Source organism: Cyclopterus lumpus, chromosome 7 (assembly GCF_009769545.1).
Source record: "Cyclopterus lumpus isolate fCycLum1 chromosome 7, fCycLum1.pri, whole genome shotgun sequence".
Taxonomy (NCBI): domain Eukaryota; kingdom Metazoa; phylum Chordata; class Actinopteri; order Perciformes; family Cyclopteridae; genus Cyclopterus; species Cyclopterus lumpus.
Window position 1 is genome coordinate 21571219 of NC_046972.1, and position 21470 is coordinate 21592688.

A 21470-nucleotide genomic window follows, 5' to 3' on the forward strand; every position below is an offset into this window, starting at 1 on the left:
TTTGTACAAAGCTCTCTCTCTCTCTCTCTCTCTCTTTCTAATTGTTGCCATAACAATTGTGCGTCAGCTCCGTGGAACAGCGTCGCCTGATGCAACGTGCAGGTCCAAGTTGTCGTAAAACAAAAAAAATTGAGGCAGAAAGAGGAGCATCGAGCTCGTGTCAAAAGTTGTTTTTTTTTGTTTGCACTATCGTGTGAAAGACAACAGGCGGCATTACAAAACGGGAGAAAACACGCCCCCCCGAGGGACACTAGGAAATAAATACAGCTCTTGCTTCGTTTTGAAAAAAAGAATGAAAAAAAAAATATTTACACAGTATTGTACATAGAAGAAAATTCAGAACATCCATCTGGGTCTCTCGGTCATAAAATATATATATATATATATATATATATATATATATATATATATAGTAAAATCTACAGTAAAAGAATCAACTAAAATAACAATTATTGAAATAAACAAAAGATTGTTGACTGTGAATGAATATACAGTACAATCACTGCTTTTAATGTCTTGTATACACAGTAGAAAGCACAAACGTGAGTATGTGTGTGCGTGTGTGTGTGTGTGCGTGTGTGTGCGTGTGCGTGTGCACTTGTGGTGAGGAGTTTAAAAATGATTTGAAATCCCTGTTCAGCCACACATCAGACATCGTGTTTACTTCAGGACAACCGTAAACATGTACCGAGAGTCTCTCCCACACAGCAGGCTGTGTGTGTGTGTGTGTGTGTGTGTGTGTGTGTGTGTGTGTGTGTCAGTCTAGTGGCAGCCACATGCTCTGACCACCATGTTGCGGTATTTCTTGAGGATGACGTTGGAGCTGTCGTCGAAGTAGAGCACCGAGATGGCGTGGAGCTGTGTGGGCGCACAGCAGGGCTTCGGAACCGTCTCCGGGTTAATAAAATGAACCTGGGAAGTTCAGGGGGGGGGTTGAACATTAAACATTAAAATCATCATTACACCACAAAGCAATGTTGACAAAGGCACCACACACTGACTCTAAGTACTGTGGGAATAAACCGCTTTAAACTGTCATCCTGCATCACATCACCGATGACGGTTTACTTTAAAACTTTAAAATACAAACGGCATCAGCGGCGACATTTGTCTTGACAGTTGATGAGAAGATTCGACTCTTCCCATGACTTGGGGGGGGGGGGGGGGGGGGGAGGTTTACTCACTAGGGTTTGCACAATGGCGTGGTTTGTGGCGTTCATGTAGGAGTTCAGCGGGAAGGCACACTCTCCCTCGCAGTAGTACGCCGCGTAACCTTCAGGAGCGATGATCCAGTCCTGAGAGAAGAAATGAGGGGGGGGGGGGGGGGGGGTTGTACTTTTTATTTCATCCCTTGAGGCTTTTTCTGATGACAGATTACGTTGTAATTGGCAGTTTTACTAAAACTGCTGTTAATCAAATTGTGAATTTCACAACTACCACATATTTTCATTAGTTTTTAAATCTGCCCTTTATTTTCTTGACCAATAGTGTCGGGAGATTGTGGAAAAACTCAGGAGCTCCAGTTGAAATATTTCAGTTGCTTGTTCTGGCTGACCAAAAGTCTAAAAATACAAAGACTTAGACAGAAGAAAACCAGAAGATATTCACATTTGAGAAGATGGAACAAGCGGCATTTATAAAGACTAATAGATCATCAACATTGTTTATATTCTGCCCTTTAGTGAGCACGTCCAGCTGAGATTCAAGTATTGTGTGCACTGATTCTAGTCCGACATTTCTCAGGATTCTTGGATAAGACTTGCAACCAGAAGTGTCCAATGTAGGCTTCCCGTTGCACGGGCCGAGCAATTTTTTTCGGGGGCTACCTGGGAAGAGGAACGCTTTTTTTCCCCCGTACCTGCCACCCCAAGTCTCTGAAGCTGACGTAGAGCTCGTGCTTCTTGCAGGCCTGCTTCTGGTCCGTGCTGCTGTTTTCTGAGGACGGAGACAGAGAGAGATGTTGACTTCAACGCGCGGTGCTGTAATCCCCATTCGGCTGCAGGAGTGATTATTTTGTGGTCGGACCCCCAATTAGAGATGATAAGGAACAGACCTAAACACAGCCAACGTCCACACACACAAAACATTAACATTTAAACAATGGCTGAAGGAAACAACCTCCAGATACAGCAGCAGTTGTGGGTAATTGTTTCAAATGAATGGGCCACCCTGCTTAGAGGTCACTCTGCTGGGCTTTGAGTTTCCACTGGATGAAACAGATGTGCAACACAAGAGTAGACTCGCCCTCTTTTCTTTTCTTTTTTTGTTGTCCTGAACTCAAGTCTTTACTTATTCTCCCTTCCTTCTATTCGCTTTGTTTCCACATTTCCTTTCCCCTTTACCCCCCCCCCCCCCATCCACGTGTTTAAAAAAAAGAATTGTCTGTTTTCTATCTCCTGGTCTCTCTCTCTCTCTCTCTCTCTCTCTCTCTCTCTCTCTCTCTCTCTCTCTCTCTCTACCTCCCTCCCTCCGGTGACCTCTGGGGCTCCGCGCTACATTGAGCGGGGCTCACGTCGGAAAATGATCACGAGCAACTGGTTCTCATCATCCAGTTAAAAGACCGCTGGTTCCAAACAGGCCCATTTGGCCCATGTGTTGTGGCCCCGGTTGCCCTACAGCGCAACGGCAGATGTGTTCTGGCCATAAAAGCCTGCGCTGCCTCACCTCCACGCAGGGAACTTGGCCCCGACGGCTCTGCAACGCTCGTGCAAATAAACAAAAGACAGCGGAGGGATTTATTTTTTTTTGAAGCTCAGGCATTACGGTCTAATGTTTCAGCGCTTCACATAAACACAGCCCTCTCACACCTTCCAGAACAAAAGCATGCGTCGCGTGTTTTATGTCCCGCAAGAATCACACCAGTTACAATGGCGTGCTTCTTTTTTTTTTTTTTGTTGTTGGTCCGGATGGATTGTGCATTCGTGGACGAACATGCAACGCGTGAATCAGCGCTGGATGTAAATACAACACACACACACACACACTTTGCGTGTTTACCTGCGACATTGGCCACCCTCAGTGCCTCTTGGTTCTTGTTCCCTTTGGAGCGGTTGGGGTTGCGCTGCTTGGAACCCCCTTGCGCCGAGCGGATGCTTCGCAGGTGCACCTCGGTGGCTTTAAAGAAGGCCACCATGAAGGGCTGTTTATTCTGAGGCCCGTTGCGACCGATCAGCCCCGCCACGCGGGGATTGAGGATCTCTCCTGCAGGGGGAGACAGAGAGGCGAGTTCAACAGGTGTTGGCATCGCGGACATCTTTGATTTCAGTCATGCATGGTGACGAGAATTGCAGAATGCGCTTGAAATCGAATAAGTGTGTGCCCACTGTGTCATTTTTTTTTGCATGCGTGCGATCTCTTACGCTTTTCCCCGCCGCAGCCACACTTTTGTCTGTTTTTACAAATGAATTCCTTTTGACCTTTTTGTCCCCCCTCATCCCTTCTCCACCTCTGAAATGCCAAGGACGAAACGTAACAGCGAACATCAAAGCCTCTCTCTGGAGTGTGCGTTTTGTGCGGGTGTGCTCGTGCACGCTCGTGCACCTGCCCTCCAGCAGTGTCTATCTACTCTAAGAATGTGTGCCTGATCGCCCGTTATGTGCTAAATCAAGGCTTCTGGTCGCTGCCGGCGACGGGATGTGCCGCGTGCCTGTCTGTGCATGCTCACCCATAACCCTACACACACACACACACACACACACTCATGGATACAGCCTCTCCAGCACTCCCCTCCCGCAACACGAAAGCAATACAGTGTCTGTTTTCCTCACCTGACATGTAACATCCTGCCATCCAATCGAGAGAGATAATATTCTCAAACAGGCTCTTGTACCTCACACTGTTTGTTGATGAAGTTTTCCACTGACTAAAACCCCGTGATGACAAACTCCAGCTGAGATGTGATCCTCAGGATAACAGAGTGTGCTTTTTCTGAAAGGCCGCCTGATGATGCTGAGGGTATGACGGATGAATACGGGGGGTGAATGGCCGATGATGAACGACGAGGACCAGACTTTGATTTATCTTTGCCGTGCGCACACAAGGAACGAATCAACGAATTCTTGCACTGATGTCAGCGCACGTTGTTCTGTAATGCAGACCTTCTGGTTCGTTCAGACGTCAAACAGCAAGTCCACATTAACGTGGTGCATGTCGTTCTCCTGGATCTGTTTGATCCAAGCGACCATATTTGGACTCTACGGAGGAGTGACACTGTGGTAGAGACGCTGTAACATAGACTTCTAAACAATCAGTCTGCCCCCTGATGGTCCTTATAAAGACTAAAAGTCTCATAGACTTCTATACAATCAGTCTGTACCCCTGATGGTCTTTATAAAAACTAAAAGTCTCATAGACCTCTATACAATCGGACTTCTCTTTAAAACCGGAGGAGTCGCCCCCTGATGGCCGTGAGAGAGAATGCAAGTTTAAAACACTTCAGCATCGTCTTCACTTTTCAGAACCGGAGGTTGCTGGTCCTGGGCATAACTGGCCACTACTTTAATTCACACCTACAATACTTTCTAATGAAGATGTATTGATATATATATATATATATATATATATATATATATATATATATATATATCACGAACCACTATGCACACATGTGCAATGCAAAGCATGCAATAAACCACATCTTTATGAATCATCTAATTCTTGTTTAACACCATCAGAACACCATCAGAATTAATGATCAATGATTGTTTCTTATCGCCCGAGGAGGGTTAAAAGAGGAGATGTCACAGCTTCTTATCGCATCATATCATCGGGGGTTCAACACATTGGTCTGGGCTTGCCGGAAGGCTCAGTAGCTGGCGCCCGATCATTAACCTCAAGGATGATCTTTAGTAACACGTTGGCGTCCGCTGGAAAAGTGTCATAGCCGCCTACTTTTATTAGGGAGACTTTCAATTCTGCTTCTTATTTGAAAACCTTCTATCGCATATAAGCCGCCAGCCATGCCTAAGTCCTGTCACGCCGACGCACCCCAAAGAGCACCAGAGTGGACGCCATCGCTTTATTTCTAGCGCCGTCTGCTGTAACCCTCTTCCCACGTGCCAGGGATACACTCTGATATGACTGACACTCACCATGCGTGCTATCCAGGGTGAGCTGTAGACCCAGGTTCCTGCCTGGGTTCAGGACCAAGTGGTTACTGGTGGCCGTCACGTCGAACACCAACCAGCCCTCCTCTGCTGCCCAGATCACCCGAGAGTCCAGCAGGAAGAGGTCGGATTCCCTTGAGAAGGACACAGAAGAGGAGTTCACTTTTAAAAGTCGGAAGAAGAAGTCAACGGGGATCACGTGCACAATTGCAAAAAGATGGGTTGAAGCCATGTGACCAAGTGACCGGAGCGCAGAGCGAAGCAATGGGAGAGTGGAGAGAGGGAGTCGGAGGAGTGTGACGGAGTGAAACAAAGAGAGAGAGAGAGAGATGGAGTAAGAAGGAGAGACTGAGGGGAGGAAGAAGGGAGCGAGGGAGGGGATGGCGAGGCCCAGGGGAACACTTAATTTTCTTAATTGACAATGATGGCTTTATAAACGGCACACACACACACACACGGTCCATCATTGGCTGGAATTTTGTGGACGAGCTACAAAGCCAAAAAAAGAGAGAGAGAGAGAGAGAGAGAGAGAGAGAGAAAGAGAAAACACAGCTGCGAAAGAACTGTGTGAAAAGTGGCGAGTGAAATAGTGCAGATCCAATTCAGTCCCATTGTCCGACGCTGAACTCTGGATCTTCTACTCTTTTACCATCGGAGACTAAAATCCCTTGTTCTTCATGTGGCCATTCATGTATGCCGACCTATTTTTTTTTCTTCCCCCGACGGGGCAGATAGTGTGTCACAGAGCTCTGGTTCATTCATGTACCCGGGGCCCCGTCGCTGGCAAGGGAATAAATGCCTGTGTTGTTCCCTCTGGACAACAGAGACCTTGAGGAGGCGTCGCGGAGAGCAGGACACGGGCCATTCCCGAGTTACATGCACCTCCTGCACAGGCCCGGATTACTGACACGTGGAGATGGTGGGAGAAGCTTCCAGATAAGGGCTTATTTTAAGTATTGATGAACGTCTAACAAAAGTATTAATTGTCTATAAATGATGACAAATCCACAGATCCCGGGGGGGGGGATGTAATTAAATTAGGAACATTAAACCTAAAGATTTTTCACAAAGAAGTTATAGCCACGCGCTCACCTGTGAGTGTGTTCCTCCAACACCTGGTAGATGCTGATGCGGAAGGTCTCGTTGTCGAAGCGTTCGTCTTTATATATGCGAAACTCGGCGGCGGTGACCGCCTCGCCCTCCGGGATCCGCGATAGGTTGAATCTGAACTCTCTGTGATGTCGCCGCACCGGCAGGAAGTCCTTTTCGGGCTCCACTGCAACAAAAAAGAGAAAGAAATGAAAAAATGACAAATGAGACGGATTGCATGTATGCAGAATATGAACATGCAGAACATGCTGCTTCTTTCCCACATGAGCTTTTTGCATCCCCCTCTTCACCAGCAGAAATTCTAAATGTGTGCAGGGATACAACGAGGGGGTTAATGTTACACAAAAAGAAAAGAAAAAAGGACCAAAAACAACATTTTATCCTCCACGGCCCTGTTAGCAAGGAGCGGACATACCTTGTCAGCCTGTGGGGCAGTCCCCAGATTAAAGACATCCATAGATCTGCAGTACACATGTCGGCTTATGATTGAAACATTCACGAGTGCGAGCTCTAGCAGGCGACGCATGTGGCGCACACTGAGCCGTGATAGAGAGATGCAGGCGGACTCTGACGGCTTTATGAGGCCCTTTCTTCTCTCGCTCTCTTCCTCTCGTATATATAGCCCCAGAGAGTCATCCAGTCTGCCCTTCATCTGGTTCTCATGAGGATGGAGAGGGAGGGGCTCCGTGTTTGTTGCACTCCATCCACGTCCCCTCCTCTCTCTCTCTCTCTCTCTCATCCCGGCTTTCCAAGACCCCCCCCCCTTCCTTGACGTGGCCCCCTCGACCCTGCTCCTCTCATGTCCCAGCAGGACCTCCCAGGGGTCAGCGCCTTGTCTCTCAACATCTCCTGGCTGTCCCTCCGCCTCCCTCTTTATCAACTGTCAGACGGACCGCCGACAAATATACAAACAGATGCGTACACACAAACGCAATAAATCATTTATAAGCTCTCGAGAAAAAACCCATAAAAACACTACATCATCTTCCCAGACCGTCAATAGCATGTTTTCTTCTTCTCTTCTCGACTTCTATACACTGTAGGTTAGACTAGAAATTCCCTTCCTCCCTTATTTGCACAGCAACAATCAAAACAAGACATTACAAAAAAGTGCAATGAAAAATACAGCGATCTAAATCGGATTATAATATTGGAAATTAGAGTTTGGGGTTTTAGAAGGAGAAAAAAAAACGAGTTTAAAGCCATCACCCTGGGCCTTGGGGAAATGTGAAATATATATCATCTGATATTTGTTTACCTGACATCTATACATCCAAATGATTGATTACATGAAGCAAGAAAATGAGTCTCCAGCCTCATTAGGGTTTGCAGGCATTTGGTCATTTAGACGTGATGATAAAGAAAGTAAAGACGAAAAGTTGAGGGATAGCCAAAGTTATAACGTTTATTCATTTCCAATAATTAGGGGACTACTGAAAAAAAAAGAAAAAGGATTAATCCTCTGGAGACCACGAATGTTTGTACAACATGTCATAGCTGTTGAGAAAACGTAATCCCTAGAGAGCCATGAACATAATAATTTACGGTCCTAATACAGTTAAGACATTGACCTCGTGACCCTGCAGGGCTGAGTAGCTGGTGACAGAGGACAGTTTTTTTATATCTCTCTATGTATCTGAACTTGGCAAGATCTTTGCCACGGACACACACACACACACACACACACACACACATTACTAACAGTTGTTAGTAATATAAGTGTGCAATGATGTAAATAGTGGTGCGTGTCTCACTGCCCTTCTCGTGCGTGTCATTTCTTTCACTGCACACCTGCCTCTTTGTCTTCCTCGGACCGGTTTCTCTCCCCCTCTTCACTCTTGTGTAGTTTTCCCAGTGGACTTTCTCCCCTACCACCCCTTTTCATTTACCTCTCTATCAAACCCAGTTGCCGAAGGACGTTGTACAAACAGAGATGATTGGCCAGAGCGGGAGTAAAGAAAGGATCTAATTACCCTGCTATGGAGGGATGGCTCTTGGCCATTAGCTTTAGGCTCAGTTTTTCCTTTTTCTCTGCTACGGGGACACGTTGGACTGGTTTTGAAAAAGCTGTTCCAAGTCTGACAACAATGGGAGTTATACTTTTAGCAATCTCATCTCATTATCAAACAACATCTCCTCAGGCTACTCCACTACCCAGCCTTCCCCTGGCTGTCTGATGTCCTGTCACAGAAAGACAAGATGGATGAAATGTGACTTTAGGCGAACCCAGCGATGGGAGGCTGGTGACAGGAGACCTGATTGTGGTCCCAGATCCAGCTGCACTTGACAGGGCGGAGCGCAGGGGCGGAGCGCGGGACCGCAGGACCGCGGTGGGACGAGGGGAGGCGGACTCCGCGTTTGCAATCAATGATGCTCGGGACTCAAACGTAGTCAGAAGTTGATGGACGATGTTTTCCTGATGCAGAATCATCAATGTGACGATGTCGGGTTCATATTATCTGCCCAGAGAATTGTTTTCGGTGCTGCATGTCGTGTTTTTATTAGTGTTGCAAAAATGACAATAAATGATCCTAGAATATTTGAATACTACTCCACTGGTTTCCAACCTTTTGGGACAAAAATGTTCTCCATTCAAAAACAGGAATATAACAAAGTAAGGACTACTAGTTCACCCTCCATCCAATTACTTCACCTCTCTCTCTCTCTCTCACTCTCTCTCTCTCTCTCTCTGAGCGTGAGGACGGAGGTTATGAGCTGAGAGCGGTGTTGTGAGTAAATGGTGGTTTTTGTCTGTTTTTCTTGTTGGTAGTGGTCGACAGAAGGCAGTGTATGTTGTAGTGTGTGTTGTAGTGTGTGTGTGGTAGTGTGTGTTGTAGTGTGTGTGGGGTTATTGTGTGCACGAGGGGGTTTGGTGGTTGTTGTGTGCGTGTTGGCGCAGCCGGCCGGCGCGCGTTAGCAGCGTGCTAACGCGCTATGGACCTCAGCTGGTTGACTCGGGGACATGGCCTGAGAGTCGCACCGGGCTTCGCGTGCTCCGTGGAGGACTGCAGTCTGGCGGTGGGGCGAAAGGCATCGTGGTGAAGGGCATCGTGGTGAAGGGCATCGTGGTGAAGGGCATCGTGGTGAAGGGCACGGTGGTGCCGGTGCTGCCGCTTGTAACGCCGGCGGTGAGAGTGACGGTGGACAACGTGCCCCCGTTCATTAGGGACGAGGTGTTGCTCGGAGAGCTGGCGAGGCACGGGAGGGTGGTGTCGGGGGTGAGGAAGGTCTCCTCGGGGTGCAGGTCTCCCCTGCAGAGGCACGTGGTGTCTCACAGGAGGCAGCTCCTCATGGTCCTGAACAACAGGAGTGAGGAGCTCAACCTCGTGATCAAGACCAGAGTCGAGGGTTTTGACTACGTGCTGTTTGCGACCTCTGGAAACGGTAAATGTTTCCGGTGTGGACGAGAGGGGCATCAGGCCAGGGAGTGCCCAAGTAAGCGGGCAGCCGAGCGGGACGCTTCTAGTGAAGCGGCTCCTGAGGGACAGAACCAGGAGGGGACAGAACCAGGACGGTCCGGAGGGGGTCGGAGGGGACCGGCAGGAGGCACAGGGAGGACAGGGGGAGCTGGGTGGGGCCCAGCAGGGTGAAGAGGGGGGTCGGGAGGAGCTGGGTGGGGCCCAGCAGGGTGAAGAGGGGGGTCGGGAGGAGCTGAGGGGGGTCGGGAGGAGCTGGGTGGGGCCCAGCAGGGTGAAGAGGGGGGTTGGGAGGAGCTGGGTGGGGCCCAGAAGGGTGAAGAGGGGGGTCGGGAGGAGCTGGGTGGGGCCCAGAAGGGTGAAGAGGGGGGTCGGGAGGAGCTGGGTGGGACCCAGCAGGTGGAAGAGGAGGGGCCAGGGGAGGAAAGATGTGAGCAGGAGGAGGGTTGCGTGTGGTCAGACGGTGAGGTTGACATGGAGATGGAGGAGGAGAAGGGTCAGGCTCACCGTCTGAAGAGGAAGAGCAGGGAGGATGAGGAAAGCTCACGGGCCAAGAAGGGAGCTTCGGGTAAGGGGGACGAGGAGTCTGAGTCCAGTATGGAGGAGGACTCCTCCTCTGAGGAAGGTGAGGAGCACCCAGATGTATATAGTGTGGACGAGTTAAAAGGGTTTCTAGCTAGGACTAAAAACCAGAGGATTTTTATAGAGGAGTACTTCTCGGACTTGCCGGGACTTGTTAAGTCCATCCGGCTCCACATGGCCAATAAGGCCGTGAAGAGTTTTACCGATCGGGAGGGCTGGAGGTTGAGGAAGATCGCTGTTACTGTCGGTAGAGCGATTAAGGAGTCTGAGGCAGAGTTAAAATGCAAGGGCCGGGGTCCAGAGGACCGACATCCAGAGGACCGGACTGACGGAGGTGGCCAGTCCTGAACTGGGAGGCGTGTCGGCGGTGGTTTCCCTGCTGCGAGGACGAGACGGAGGTGCTGCAGGACAAGGACGCGACGGAGAGGGACCACCTCTCAGATTTATTTGTTGTTCTATTTAGTTAATGTGTTTACAATGTGTGTTTGTTCGTATATTCGTTTTTTTTTCATATAAAATAAAGATTTTGTAAAAATCAAAAAAATCTCTCTCTCTCTCTCTGCTCCAGGGCTTGCTCCTTCTTCCCTCTCTCTCTCTCTCTCACCTCTCTGCTCCAGGGCTTGCTCCTTCTTCCCTCTCTCTCTCTCTCTCACCTCTCTGCTCCAGGGCCTGCTCCTCCTTCCACCACACCGGGGACCTCTCTCCCTGCAGCTGAGCAGGTGCACTCCCTCTGGGGAGAAAGCCAGACCTGCCGCCCCTTCACTGTAAAAAGCTCTTTATTTGTTCCTTGTGAGCCCAGCTGGATGCCGCGGTGCAACTCCCACACCAACTATTTCTCTCTCGCATCACTTTTCCATTTCAACTCCTCATCGCATGAATTTTCATCTATGCAGTTTGAGAGAAAAGGAGAGTGCGGCCCACCGAGTGTATACAGCCTCTCTCTCGCTCTCTCTCTCTCTTGTACAGGCCATTACAGCAGTATGGCAGTCATTAGATGAAGGGGAGAGGCTCAGTCAAAGCCAAAGCGGGTGCATTTATGACTTCCTCTGGGAGGAAGTGAGTAGCCGTCGCCCCACCTGTGTCGCAAACATACGCAGACCACAAACATGGTAAACACACCCTCTCGTGGCTTATGAGCCCTTCATTCTGAGGAGGCGCCGTCCGGATCGGTTGCTGCTCCTTACACTCTCTCAATCACACACACACACACACACACACACACATATCCCAGTACACACAAACATCTATCACAAAATGTTTCCTGTGAAGCGAGCGGCCTTGTGCGTCACAGCACAAGGTAACTCAATCATTATGGGTTTCTGTAATCCATAATTAAAGATGCAACACATGCAAAAGAGACAAACACACACACACACACACACAGTGAGCTGCTTTTATCATTTGGTCAGATGCTTGATTTGCTTTTTATACAAACTGCTGACGGTGCACGGTTGGCCCACATCACCTCTGTCCTGTAAACCTCCAGTGCACCTGGCGACCAGAGGGTAATCGGGTGTGAACACTGTGTTGGCATCTTTCATGGTTTATGCTTCCACCACAAGGCCTACAGCTCCACTACCGAGAGTCTCTGCCTGCTAACAACCAAAAGCTTGGATCTTTTTCCAGATAAAAAAACTATTTGAGGTTGCCATGATTTCTGAATTTTATATTGTATATTCTACATATCATGTAACATGTCTGTACTTTGTTTTGTGTTCATATATGATCCAACTTAGCCAAAGAATGATATAGCTTATTTCTCTTGCCAAAAAAAAAGTATATATATATATATATATATATATATGTATATATATACACACACACACACACACATATATATATATATACTTTTTTTTCAGAAAATAGTCAAAACTACACTATTTACTTAAAAAAAACTATAATTCTCATTTGTGTATGGATCCATGCTTTTACAAAAAAAACAAAATCAAACTTTTGACCTAAATTCTTCAATAGGAACAAATGCAACTTGAGGCTGAGGAATTCAGAAAGTATTAAGAGACGCACTAACACACTGTTGGTTTTAGTTTTATAGAACTTACAGAAATATAACCAGCCTCCTCCTGTAACTCCTTTTTCTCTCTACTTGTAACTCCCTCTTTTCCTCCTCCTCCCTCTCCACCCACACCCACCCCCGTCTGCCGGGCCAGCAGACCTAAGACACTTCTCCGACACCTCGAGCTCCGGAGCTGCAGCGGCCAAATCTGACGGCTCGTATTAGCCCAAGCGTCTGTTCGGCACCCTCACACCTCTCGGTCCCGCCTTGCACGCTTCCGCTGCTCCGCAGGAGGGGGATCTCACCCCTGGCACCACTCTCACTTCTCTCAACCGACAGCTTAAGCTCCCCCACCCCCTCCCGCCTTCCCCTCCATCCCACCTTCAGTTCTCTTGAGATAGCCGCGCACCCATTATCTGCAGCTCATTCTGCATCCCCGGAGAGCCCATTAACTCCAACAGGCACACCTGATTCACAAACCAGAAAGGCAATAAGTCAAATCGGGGTCAGATTTCATATGGAGAGTAAACGAAGCGGACCGCAACAGCCCATAAAGTCACGCTAAATTGATTGATGCGCCAGTAATGATCCGTCTTCCTTTTTTTCGACAATGTTTTAAGCACAGTGTTGGGAACAAGTAAGTCATAGTTTCCAGAAGCTCAATGGAGAGAGAGGGGAAGAAAAACAAGAGTGCAAGGAAAGGGCAGAGCGCTCGAGATGTTTATCCTTCAAAAGAGTACAGAGGGGTTTGATCTCCCGGGTACCGGGTGACTAACCACAGTAGGACGATTACCACGTTAACATCAGGTTAACATCAGCTTGTTGCTAGGGAGCCAGCGCCCGACAGCGCTCTGGGAAAGGTTCAGCGGAGTTCCATGCTATAACTTACTGACACTTAACGATCATTAACTCACCGCAGTGTGTGTGTGTGTGTGTGTGTGTTTGTAGAAGCAGTAACCACACGAAGAAGAGTCTTTACATTTAAGACTCGTGGTCAAACTAAACCTTTCTGAGTTCTCTAGCCCGAGGTCTGAGATTATACTCGGTGACCTCTCCCTCTGCCTCTCACAGCGGCCATCAAACACGCTTGCCCCCTCTGCACCCGTAAACCGTAGTGCTGGGTTCCAGCTCACGCTTCGCTGGGCATCATGGACCGGAGATTTATACTGGATATGCAACAGCCTGGAACTCACAGGAATGTGTCCGACTGTAAAGCCTCTACTTCCTTTACAGAGCGACCGCGCAGCAGCCGAGCTAAAGGGTCGGTCCGTCGTAAACCACGGAAATCACAAATGACCTTCCCTGGACTGGTACCTATAGCCACGCAGATAGTTTTAGTTTAAAAGAATAGTTTCATTTCAGGCAATACGGTCATTCGTTTTCTGGCAGAAAGCTACTGTCGATAAGAAGAGCGATACCTCTCCAGGCTGGTTAGCTTAGCTTAGCATAAAGACTGAAAACAGGGGGAAACAGCTAGCCTGGCTCTGTCAAAATGGGACAAAATCCCACCTCTTAACGCCAACTAATAAACAAGTAATATCTTGTTTGTTTAATCCGTACAGAACCGTGTAAAAACTACAATTTGCAGGGGTCTTTGCGCCGGACTATTTCTTGTCTGGCAGAAGTTGCAACCAGCGGAGACTCCAACAAGCCAATCCCCTATAACGTAATCCCCCCAAACTGTTGTATTTACACTTCTTCTGTCTTTGTACAAATTCAAACAAATGAAATGTGTTAATTAGAGATCTTTGGAGGTGCTGGCAACCTTATTTAGTTTACTACAGATCCATCCAGGCTCTCTTTCCCTTAGTTGTCAGTCTTTGTGAGCTAAGCTAAGTTAGCTGGCTGCTAGCTTTAGCTTCACCATTTTCACCAACAGACAAAAGAGTATTCTTAAAATCAAACGTCAAACTTGAGGCTTCTTTACATTCATGTACGGGAAGAACCAGAGCGGTGAATCCGAAAAGAGCCCGTGCTCCGCTGATTAAAAGGCCCTGCAGGACAAATTGAGTCATCTCCGAAATTGGAAACGTCTACTTCATCATGTTCCCTCAAGAGAGGCTGCACTTTGGTGAAAGGCAACGGTGACAACAAAGAAAACCACATCCTAAATCTTCAGCGGCCATTGTTCTGTGGCGCGACAGCACGTGTTGAGAGACGGGGATGAAGGGGTGTGGAGAGATCTGTGCCGAGCGGTGAGGGACCGCTGTGCGCGAATGCCACGGTAACCATCTGCACTTCCTCTTAACTACAGAATAAAACAACTCGGGGAGACGTGGAACCACAGCCGTTCAGTTTTCCCCCCTCTCACTCTTCCCCTCATCCCCTTGTTTTTTTATGTTCTTTAATTTTGTGGCCACAGGGGCCACACCCTCCTCGACCGGCCAAGCCGCCTCTTATTATAGACCCAAAACAAAAATATTCACATACAATACGCACATAGAGACACACAGATTTCCTCGGTGTCGACATAACACTTTTAAAAATAATTTCCTCCTGCATCCCAGAACGGCATCGCGGGCATGCATGACGGGCACATTGGCAGCTGGATTTCTATCAGCTTGTTGTTTATTTTGTCTTATTACATTTATTCATTATTGGGGTTTTTTTCTTCCTTTCTTTCTTTCAATAAACCAAATAGCTGTGGAGAAAAACACAGCTGTACGCTTGAATAAATAAACAGAAAACCGCAGTTCATATTGCACGCTGCACAGACATAAAATGTCACCACAAAAGAAAACACTTTTACACGCTTTGATTTGGCTGTTGGGACCTGTTGAGAAATCTAGCCGGTGTTACGGGCTTCCGCTAACGCAATCTTCCGCGAGAACAACTAACACACATCATACAGTGCAGCTGGAGACCAGGGAGGGTAAGTGGCTCGAAAATAATGTTTTTTTTTAGCATGCACAAGCACACGCATAACGAATGCTCTGATGCACATGACTTTCCCACGAGGACAAGGAATAAACACAGAAATGCACGGCACCCATTCCTGATCCACCTTTCCTCATCTTGTCTCCTTCCTCCTCTCCTCCTATACGCCCTTGTCAGTGCCCCCCAATACCAAGCAAAAAGTAGTGTGTTTGTTTTCGCAGCAGCGGAGCCGTTGGTCCCAGGATCTCTGGCTGCGCTCCGGCCCACATCTGCTCTCTGGGCTTCACTGCTTGGTACACAACGTCAGGGAAGTGCAGGGGAGTCTTATGTGCTGCCGGTCACTGATAAGGCAAGGCCAAAGTAACCCAGATGAAAGAGAAGTGGCTAAACGGGTTTCGGAACGTCATTCATTCTGTTATCCGCTGCACTTTAATTTTATATCTCACAGCTCACTTTAATGTCTCAATTCTTCTTCTTCTTCTTCTTCCTATATGCATTTTGCAGTGGTCGCGTAGTGTCTAGCTATACGTTCGGAGAGACGGACAGAAACAAAATTTAAAAAAGTAAGAGCAGGAGAGTGAAATCATTAGAAAAACTGAAACGAGCCCAACATTCCTGGCAGCGAAGGAGCGCCGTCCATCACGGAGCTCGAACGCCCGCTGCTTAGTACATCTGGGCCTTTGGACCACTTGCCACATTGTCAAAGTCCCACCCGCAGAGTGTTTCATCATCCCTCCCAGCAAGTGCCTTAGCCTGGCCAAGAGCACAGAGGCTCTGCTATGTGCATCCAGATGTCACTCTGGACTCCCGGGTTCAACAGGTGAATTTGAAAGACAATAAACAGGGGGGGGGAGAGGGAGGAACCAGCGTTTCCATGGATCCCCCTGCTGCCTGAAGCTTAATAGTGTCTGCATTTGTCTCCATTTGTGTTATTTATTTCCACGCCAGACCTCAGCGTAATGCATCAAACCGTGGAGAGCATTAAGAGAAATTACCTGACGGGAAGGCTATCTGTACCAACTGTTACATTCCTCTGCTTTTGCTCACTGCATGTCCAGCAGAAGGCAATAAAACATGCACTCAATAACACTAATTAGCTCCAGAAACATTCCTCTCGGGCAAAAACAGAAAGAGCGTGCGCGTGCGCTCCTCACTGAAGCACACTGCGTGCGCGTTATACATACACACGCATGTGCTTTTGGTTCACCGGGAGAGAATACAGAAGCGATTATAAATAAATCTACGGGAGGGAGAAAGGCGTACGGACAGTTCATGGACAAAAAGAGTGTGCGAGTGGGTTTATGGGAGTGAGGAATGAAGTATAGAGAGGAAGGGAAAGTTGTGTTTTGGGTGTGGGGGGGTGGTTCAGAGAAAGTGTGCGTGTGTATGTGTGAGAGAACGAGAGAAAAGAGAGGTGGGGAGTGGAAAAACACACAAAAGAACTTGAGAAAGTGTTGAAATGTTTTATGTCTGGAAGCACGGGAGGTTTAAACCCCTGGAGGTGGAGGGCCAGAGCAGGAGGTTGGAGACTAAACACCACACGACACCACTGGGACCGCATGATAACTAACTAATTAAAACCGGGAGGCCGGTGCTGATAATCAATACTGTTTGTTCAGGAGGGCAGGGGGAGGGAAGTTTGGTATCGGATGGTCCTGCGTGTCGGACGGATCGGAGACGGGGCCAGACGGGGATGGTGGAGGTCGACATGAGGGGGACTCGTTGGAAGATAAAGTCCGATCCATCGACTGGGACATTACGGCTCAGGTCTTCCCCGTCTCCTTCCTGTCAACGCGCTCTGTAAAGCATGAGGCAACTGCTCCCACGGGAGCAGACGGAGGAGGAGGAGGGCCGTGAATGGTGGAGGGCCAGGTGGTGCCCTGTCCGGTCACCACGGTAACGCAGAGGATAATTACCTGCTATAGTTGCACTGACTCACTCGGCCAAGTCTGCGCTCCCGGGCCCTGATACACAGCCTCAACTCGGCAGTTAAATAAAAAGGCGATGCTTCGACGTGACGCGATGCTAAGACTACGATCGGTCTCCATGTGCAACATCGGGACTCGAATCGGGCGAGATAACGGGCCGACATGTTGCATCCTGCAGCAATGTGAGTAAGAGAGCTGTGCAGCTTTGTTTGCTCCTCGACTCTGGTTTAGTTAAAAGTTTCACGTCTGGTGCAGATTAACAGCAGCAACACGGAGCAATTAAACGCACCTGGGATGGCTTGATACTTTTCAATGCTTTTAATTAACTCCAATTGCACACTGTACGACACCAAACTCTAATCCAGTCTCGAATTACAGCTTTGAATCTGTCTGATGATATTGTATGCTTTTCTTTTTGTCAACAAACTTTTTTTTAAGCTAATTATTCGGGACCACAAACGTTGATGTTTTGCACATAAAAGGAATTTTTACTTGGCGATTGGTGCATTTTGACCATATTTCAAAATATAAATGGTAAAAAAAAATCACACTAGAATATGATGAAAGAATATATATATATATATATATATATATATATATATATATATATATATATATATATATATATATATATATATAAGAGTATGTTAAAATGTTATAATATCGTTGCTTTCTTGACGTTTAACTTCCAACAATATCATGATAAGATCGTTAAAGATGAATAAACTATTACACTGACCAGCCCAAAAGGTACACACACACACACACACACACACAACTTTAAAACCTTTCCTCACACTCACCTCGGGCTACCTTAATCTATGCCAGACAGCGTGAGTGCAGACAAAGTAAGGAAGCGGTGACTAACACATCTCATGCGAACATTTTACAGTAAAAGACTTCAAACCCCTCCTCTCCCACACACACACACACACACACACACACACACACACACACACACACACACACAGGTGATGATGATGCTACCGTTTCAGTCATCCAGGATGCAAATAGTGGACCAACAAGTCACAGACCTTTTTTCCTGTGGTTCTGGACGCTGTGTGAGGCAAAAGTAGCGGCCAAAAACCCCTGGAAGCTGTGGTTTGTTAAAGAGGAAATGCCTTAATTCACAGTGGCTGAGGGTGAATGCTGCCAGACACCACCGGGACTACATTAAATAACAGTTACAATAACGTGTGTGTGTGTGTGTGCGACTATGGATGTGCGTGCGCACACAGACTGAATATATAAGTAATATATTAAAAATGCACCCATTCTAATGTTATTTTCGCACCTTTCTGTGCACTTTAGAGAGACGTGTTGCGTTCACTTGCTGGCGCCGTTGCACGTCCGGCACACACCCAGTGCCACGGGTGACCTGTGTTCTTCCGTGTTGCAGCGTACATTCTGAACGAATGCCGTAAGCCATTTACACAGCTGGGCTTTTAAAACCCAGGAGGTGACTCAGCGAGAGGACGTCGCTGGTCTGGGGTCTGTCCCAAAGCCCCACACCCCCGCCTTTCGCTGGCAGCGGCGACGGAGTCTGCAACGCTCGCAACAAGCCGACGACAAAGCGCAGCAGTGGCACTCTGGAAAGGGAAATGTCCAATCTTTCCAAAAAGATATTAATATTAAGAGTGGCAGTGTTTGCATTCTACCGACAGTGGCTTCGTGAAGCATCCGCAGAGAAATCAGATGCATTATTATTGTCATAGTATTCAAAGCGGGGGGGTGTCTCAGGAAGCGTACAAAGTCTGACTAATGCACCTTGGCACGGCAGTTATGGAGACATGCAAGAGCTTTTGAGGGACAGTTTTTAAATAAAAGCCACGCTCCTTTTGCTCTCAGGCGACTTTAAATATAAGAAAACGAAACACCACAAGGAGCAAATGCGGATATAGGGAGGAATCTTGGAGAGGAAATAGTCAATCCATTCGATAGCCATCTACTTATCTGTCTCTCTCTCTCTCTGTAACAGAATATTATCTGCTGTTTTGAATCAAGCTGCCTGGACACACATTTGATGAGACTCGGGGAGAAGCCTAACAATGAACCCTACACTGACTCGATGCAACACGTGGCAGACAGCACACACAATGCAGTGAGAAATGCCCACGTTATAACCAAATGGGGTGACGCACTCGGAAACACTGGTGAGGAAGACTCAGCCTGGACGAGTGCCACATCGACAATTACATTATTACACACACAAGACTTGACAGGTAACTTTTCCTATTTTTTTTCTTCTCGTGAATCCTCTAAATATATTAAATGAAACGTTCCCTCCAGCTGATCCTCTGTCTGCTTTAAGCATCATCCCTTCAACAACAAAAAAAGGAGAAATGGACCGAGTCCCGACCATCTGCCGCCTGTCTCAAAAAGCTCCCTTCTTCCTCGCCGGCTTACTGCGGGGGCCTCGGCCCTTGACTTATTTTTTATTTTATTTTTTTTGCGAGCCTCTGTGGTCAAATCCATCTGTGTCGCAGCCTGTCAGAAATAGTCACAATGCGGCGGCTCCCACAGTAATTACACAGTGCCCGTGAGTGGAGGAACGAGAATTGCATGTGCCCGAGTGTTCTCTGCCAAAATACAATAAAAAGGTTAATTCACTAAAAAAAAATTAAATTAAAAAAATTAAAAATAATCGCAGCTATTTATCTGGAACGTAAGTGGGGCAACGATGTGTTTATCCAATCATAAAAATCGGACTCCGCCTGCTAATACTCTTTGATTGTTGCTGACAGCAATACAAGTTGTCAAGACGGTTTGATTTCAAGACACTGATCAGATAAGCAGATTGGGTTCTGGGAAGAAAAAAAAACATATTACAGCCAATAACTACACAGAAACTATAACAAAACTGACTCTGGAGCGTCACTGAATTGCACTATTTTGGTGTTCTTGAGTGTCTAAACTTTGGGATGTCTCCAGATTAGAGTGGAGGGAGGACCCAGTACACTTTGAACCCACTCCGCTGTTGACTTACTCATTCTTTAGATAATACATGGTTGACATATTAGCTGCTGGCTGGTCCATCGTCTTGCAGCACCTGGACATTATAGCTGGTTGCACAGCTGTTTACCAGAGACAGACACTTGGAATGTGATACTGATGGTATTATTATTATTATTGTTATGTTGTAAAGGTGGTTGTTGTGCTGGTCTCCTTGTGTGTGTGTGTGTGTGTGTGTATCAGGAGAACACAAGTGGAAGTAACAAGATAACATCCACGACTATCACCCTTGACTCATAGATAGCCTAAGGCAGAACGATGGGTCCTAAAAAACAGCAAGTGGAGAGCAATACTTGCAGTAAACGGTGAATATATATAGCCTGTACCGATGTAGCAGATCATTTAACAACAGCCAAATAATCCCCAAAACCAACAGTGTGTAAAAACGGTCCATTAGAGAATTATTCATATTTCTTTTTTAGGGACCTCTAATATCTCAAATATTCACCTAATTCCACTGTATGGTATTTTTTTTTACAACACAAATATTATTATTAAGATGTTGTGATTGAGATGATTGAGACTTTAGTATTTGCCCTCGTTTCCAACGTCTCTAAATGCTGTAAAGTGGTATGTTCAACAGTTGTTTGGCTGAGAGAATAAGAAGCCTACCCAAGACAAAGCTCATGACCATGTCTGCGTCGTTCAAGAAGTTGTTGCCTTGCACGCTGGCTATCGGGGGCCCCTGGTTGGTGAAGACGGGCTTGTAGGGGTAGGAGTATCTGTCCTCGTCCCCCTCCGTGGACATGGCGTTGTACAAGTCCAACATGAACATCGGGGCGGCGTTGTGCTTCCCGAGGAGGGGGGGGTGCGGCCGGTGCGGCAGCCCCAGGATCGACAGGATCTCGCGCTGCATCTCTTTGCGCTCCTGGCTCTTCAGCCGACGGTGGATGAAACTGGAGCGGAACTCGTTATCCAGCGTGAAGTTCGCGAACGCGGTGTCCGCCAGTACGCAGTAGCTCCAAACCAAGAGCAGAGCCGGGGCGCGTCGGTCCAAAATCGGTGCCATGGTACTTCGCCCGTGCGTAATTGCGCTCAGTTATCTGTTCGCCGAAAAAAGAGGAAAAAAAAGGATATTGAACTTGTAGCAACGGGCAGCCTTGTGTTCAATATCCGACGTCAGGTACGGACCCTCATGTTGAGGGCAGTGCCTCCCAAATGAAACATCAACTTCACTTCAAAAAGTCCCCCTTTTTTTTTGTTTGATCGGGTTTTTTCTGGCCAGAAATGTGCTCGCGCGGACCTCTGTCCTCATCCGCAGCCCGCGGCCAACAGCTACCAACCCGGAGTGCAGCGTGCAACTGCAGAGGGGAGGATGTGGGCAGACGCGTTTCACCAGGAGAGACAAGGACAAGTTCTGAGGAGGCGTTGTGAGAGCTGGGAGGAGCAGGGGAGAGGAGAGAGAGGGGGGGGGGGCGAGAGAGGG

At 47.6% G+C, this 21470-nt stretch overlaps 1 protein-coding gene across 1 annotated transcript; it reads right to left on the reverse strand.

Moving 5' to 3' along the window:
• Positions 1 to 432: 432 nt before the first annotated feature.
• On the reverse strand, positions 433 to 21403 carry bmp7b (bone morphogenetic protein 7b). The gene is made up of 7 exons (XM_034537954.1): positions 20657 to 21403; positions 6198 to 6381; positions 5091 to 5239; positions 2998 to 3201; positions 1859 to 1935; positions 1185 to 1295; positions 433 to 912 (listed from the first exon to the last, which is right to left on the reverse strand). Exons 1-7 carry the CDS (start codon positions 21051 to 21053, stop codon positions 763 to 765), a joined length of 1272 nt encoding a protein of 423 aa, XP_034393845.1. The 5' UTR covers positions 21054 to 21403; the 3' UTR covers positions 433 to 762.
• Positions 21404 to 21470: the final 67 nt, after the last annotated feature.

Bases quoted from the DNA above. Each gene is read 5' to 3' on its own strand.
- bmp7b (XM_034537954.1), bottom strand. From the start codon at position 21,053: ATGGCACCGATTTTGGACCGACGCGCCCCGGCTCTGCTCTTGGTTTGG. The intron at 3,202-5,090 runs GTGAGTGTCAGT...CTCCCCCTGCAG, and splicing joins CACCCTGGATAGCACGCATG to GAGAGATCCTCAATCCCCGC. The intron at 1,296-1,858 runs GTACGGGGGAAA...TTCTTCTCTCAG, and splicing joins TCAGAGACTTGGGGTGGCAG to GACTGGATCATCGCTCCTGA.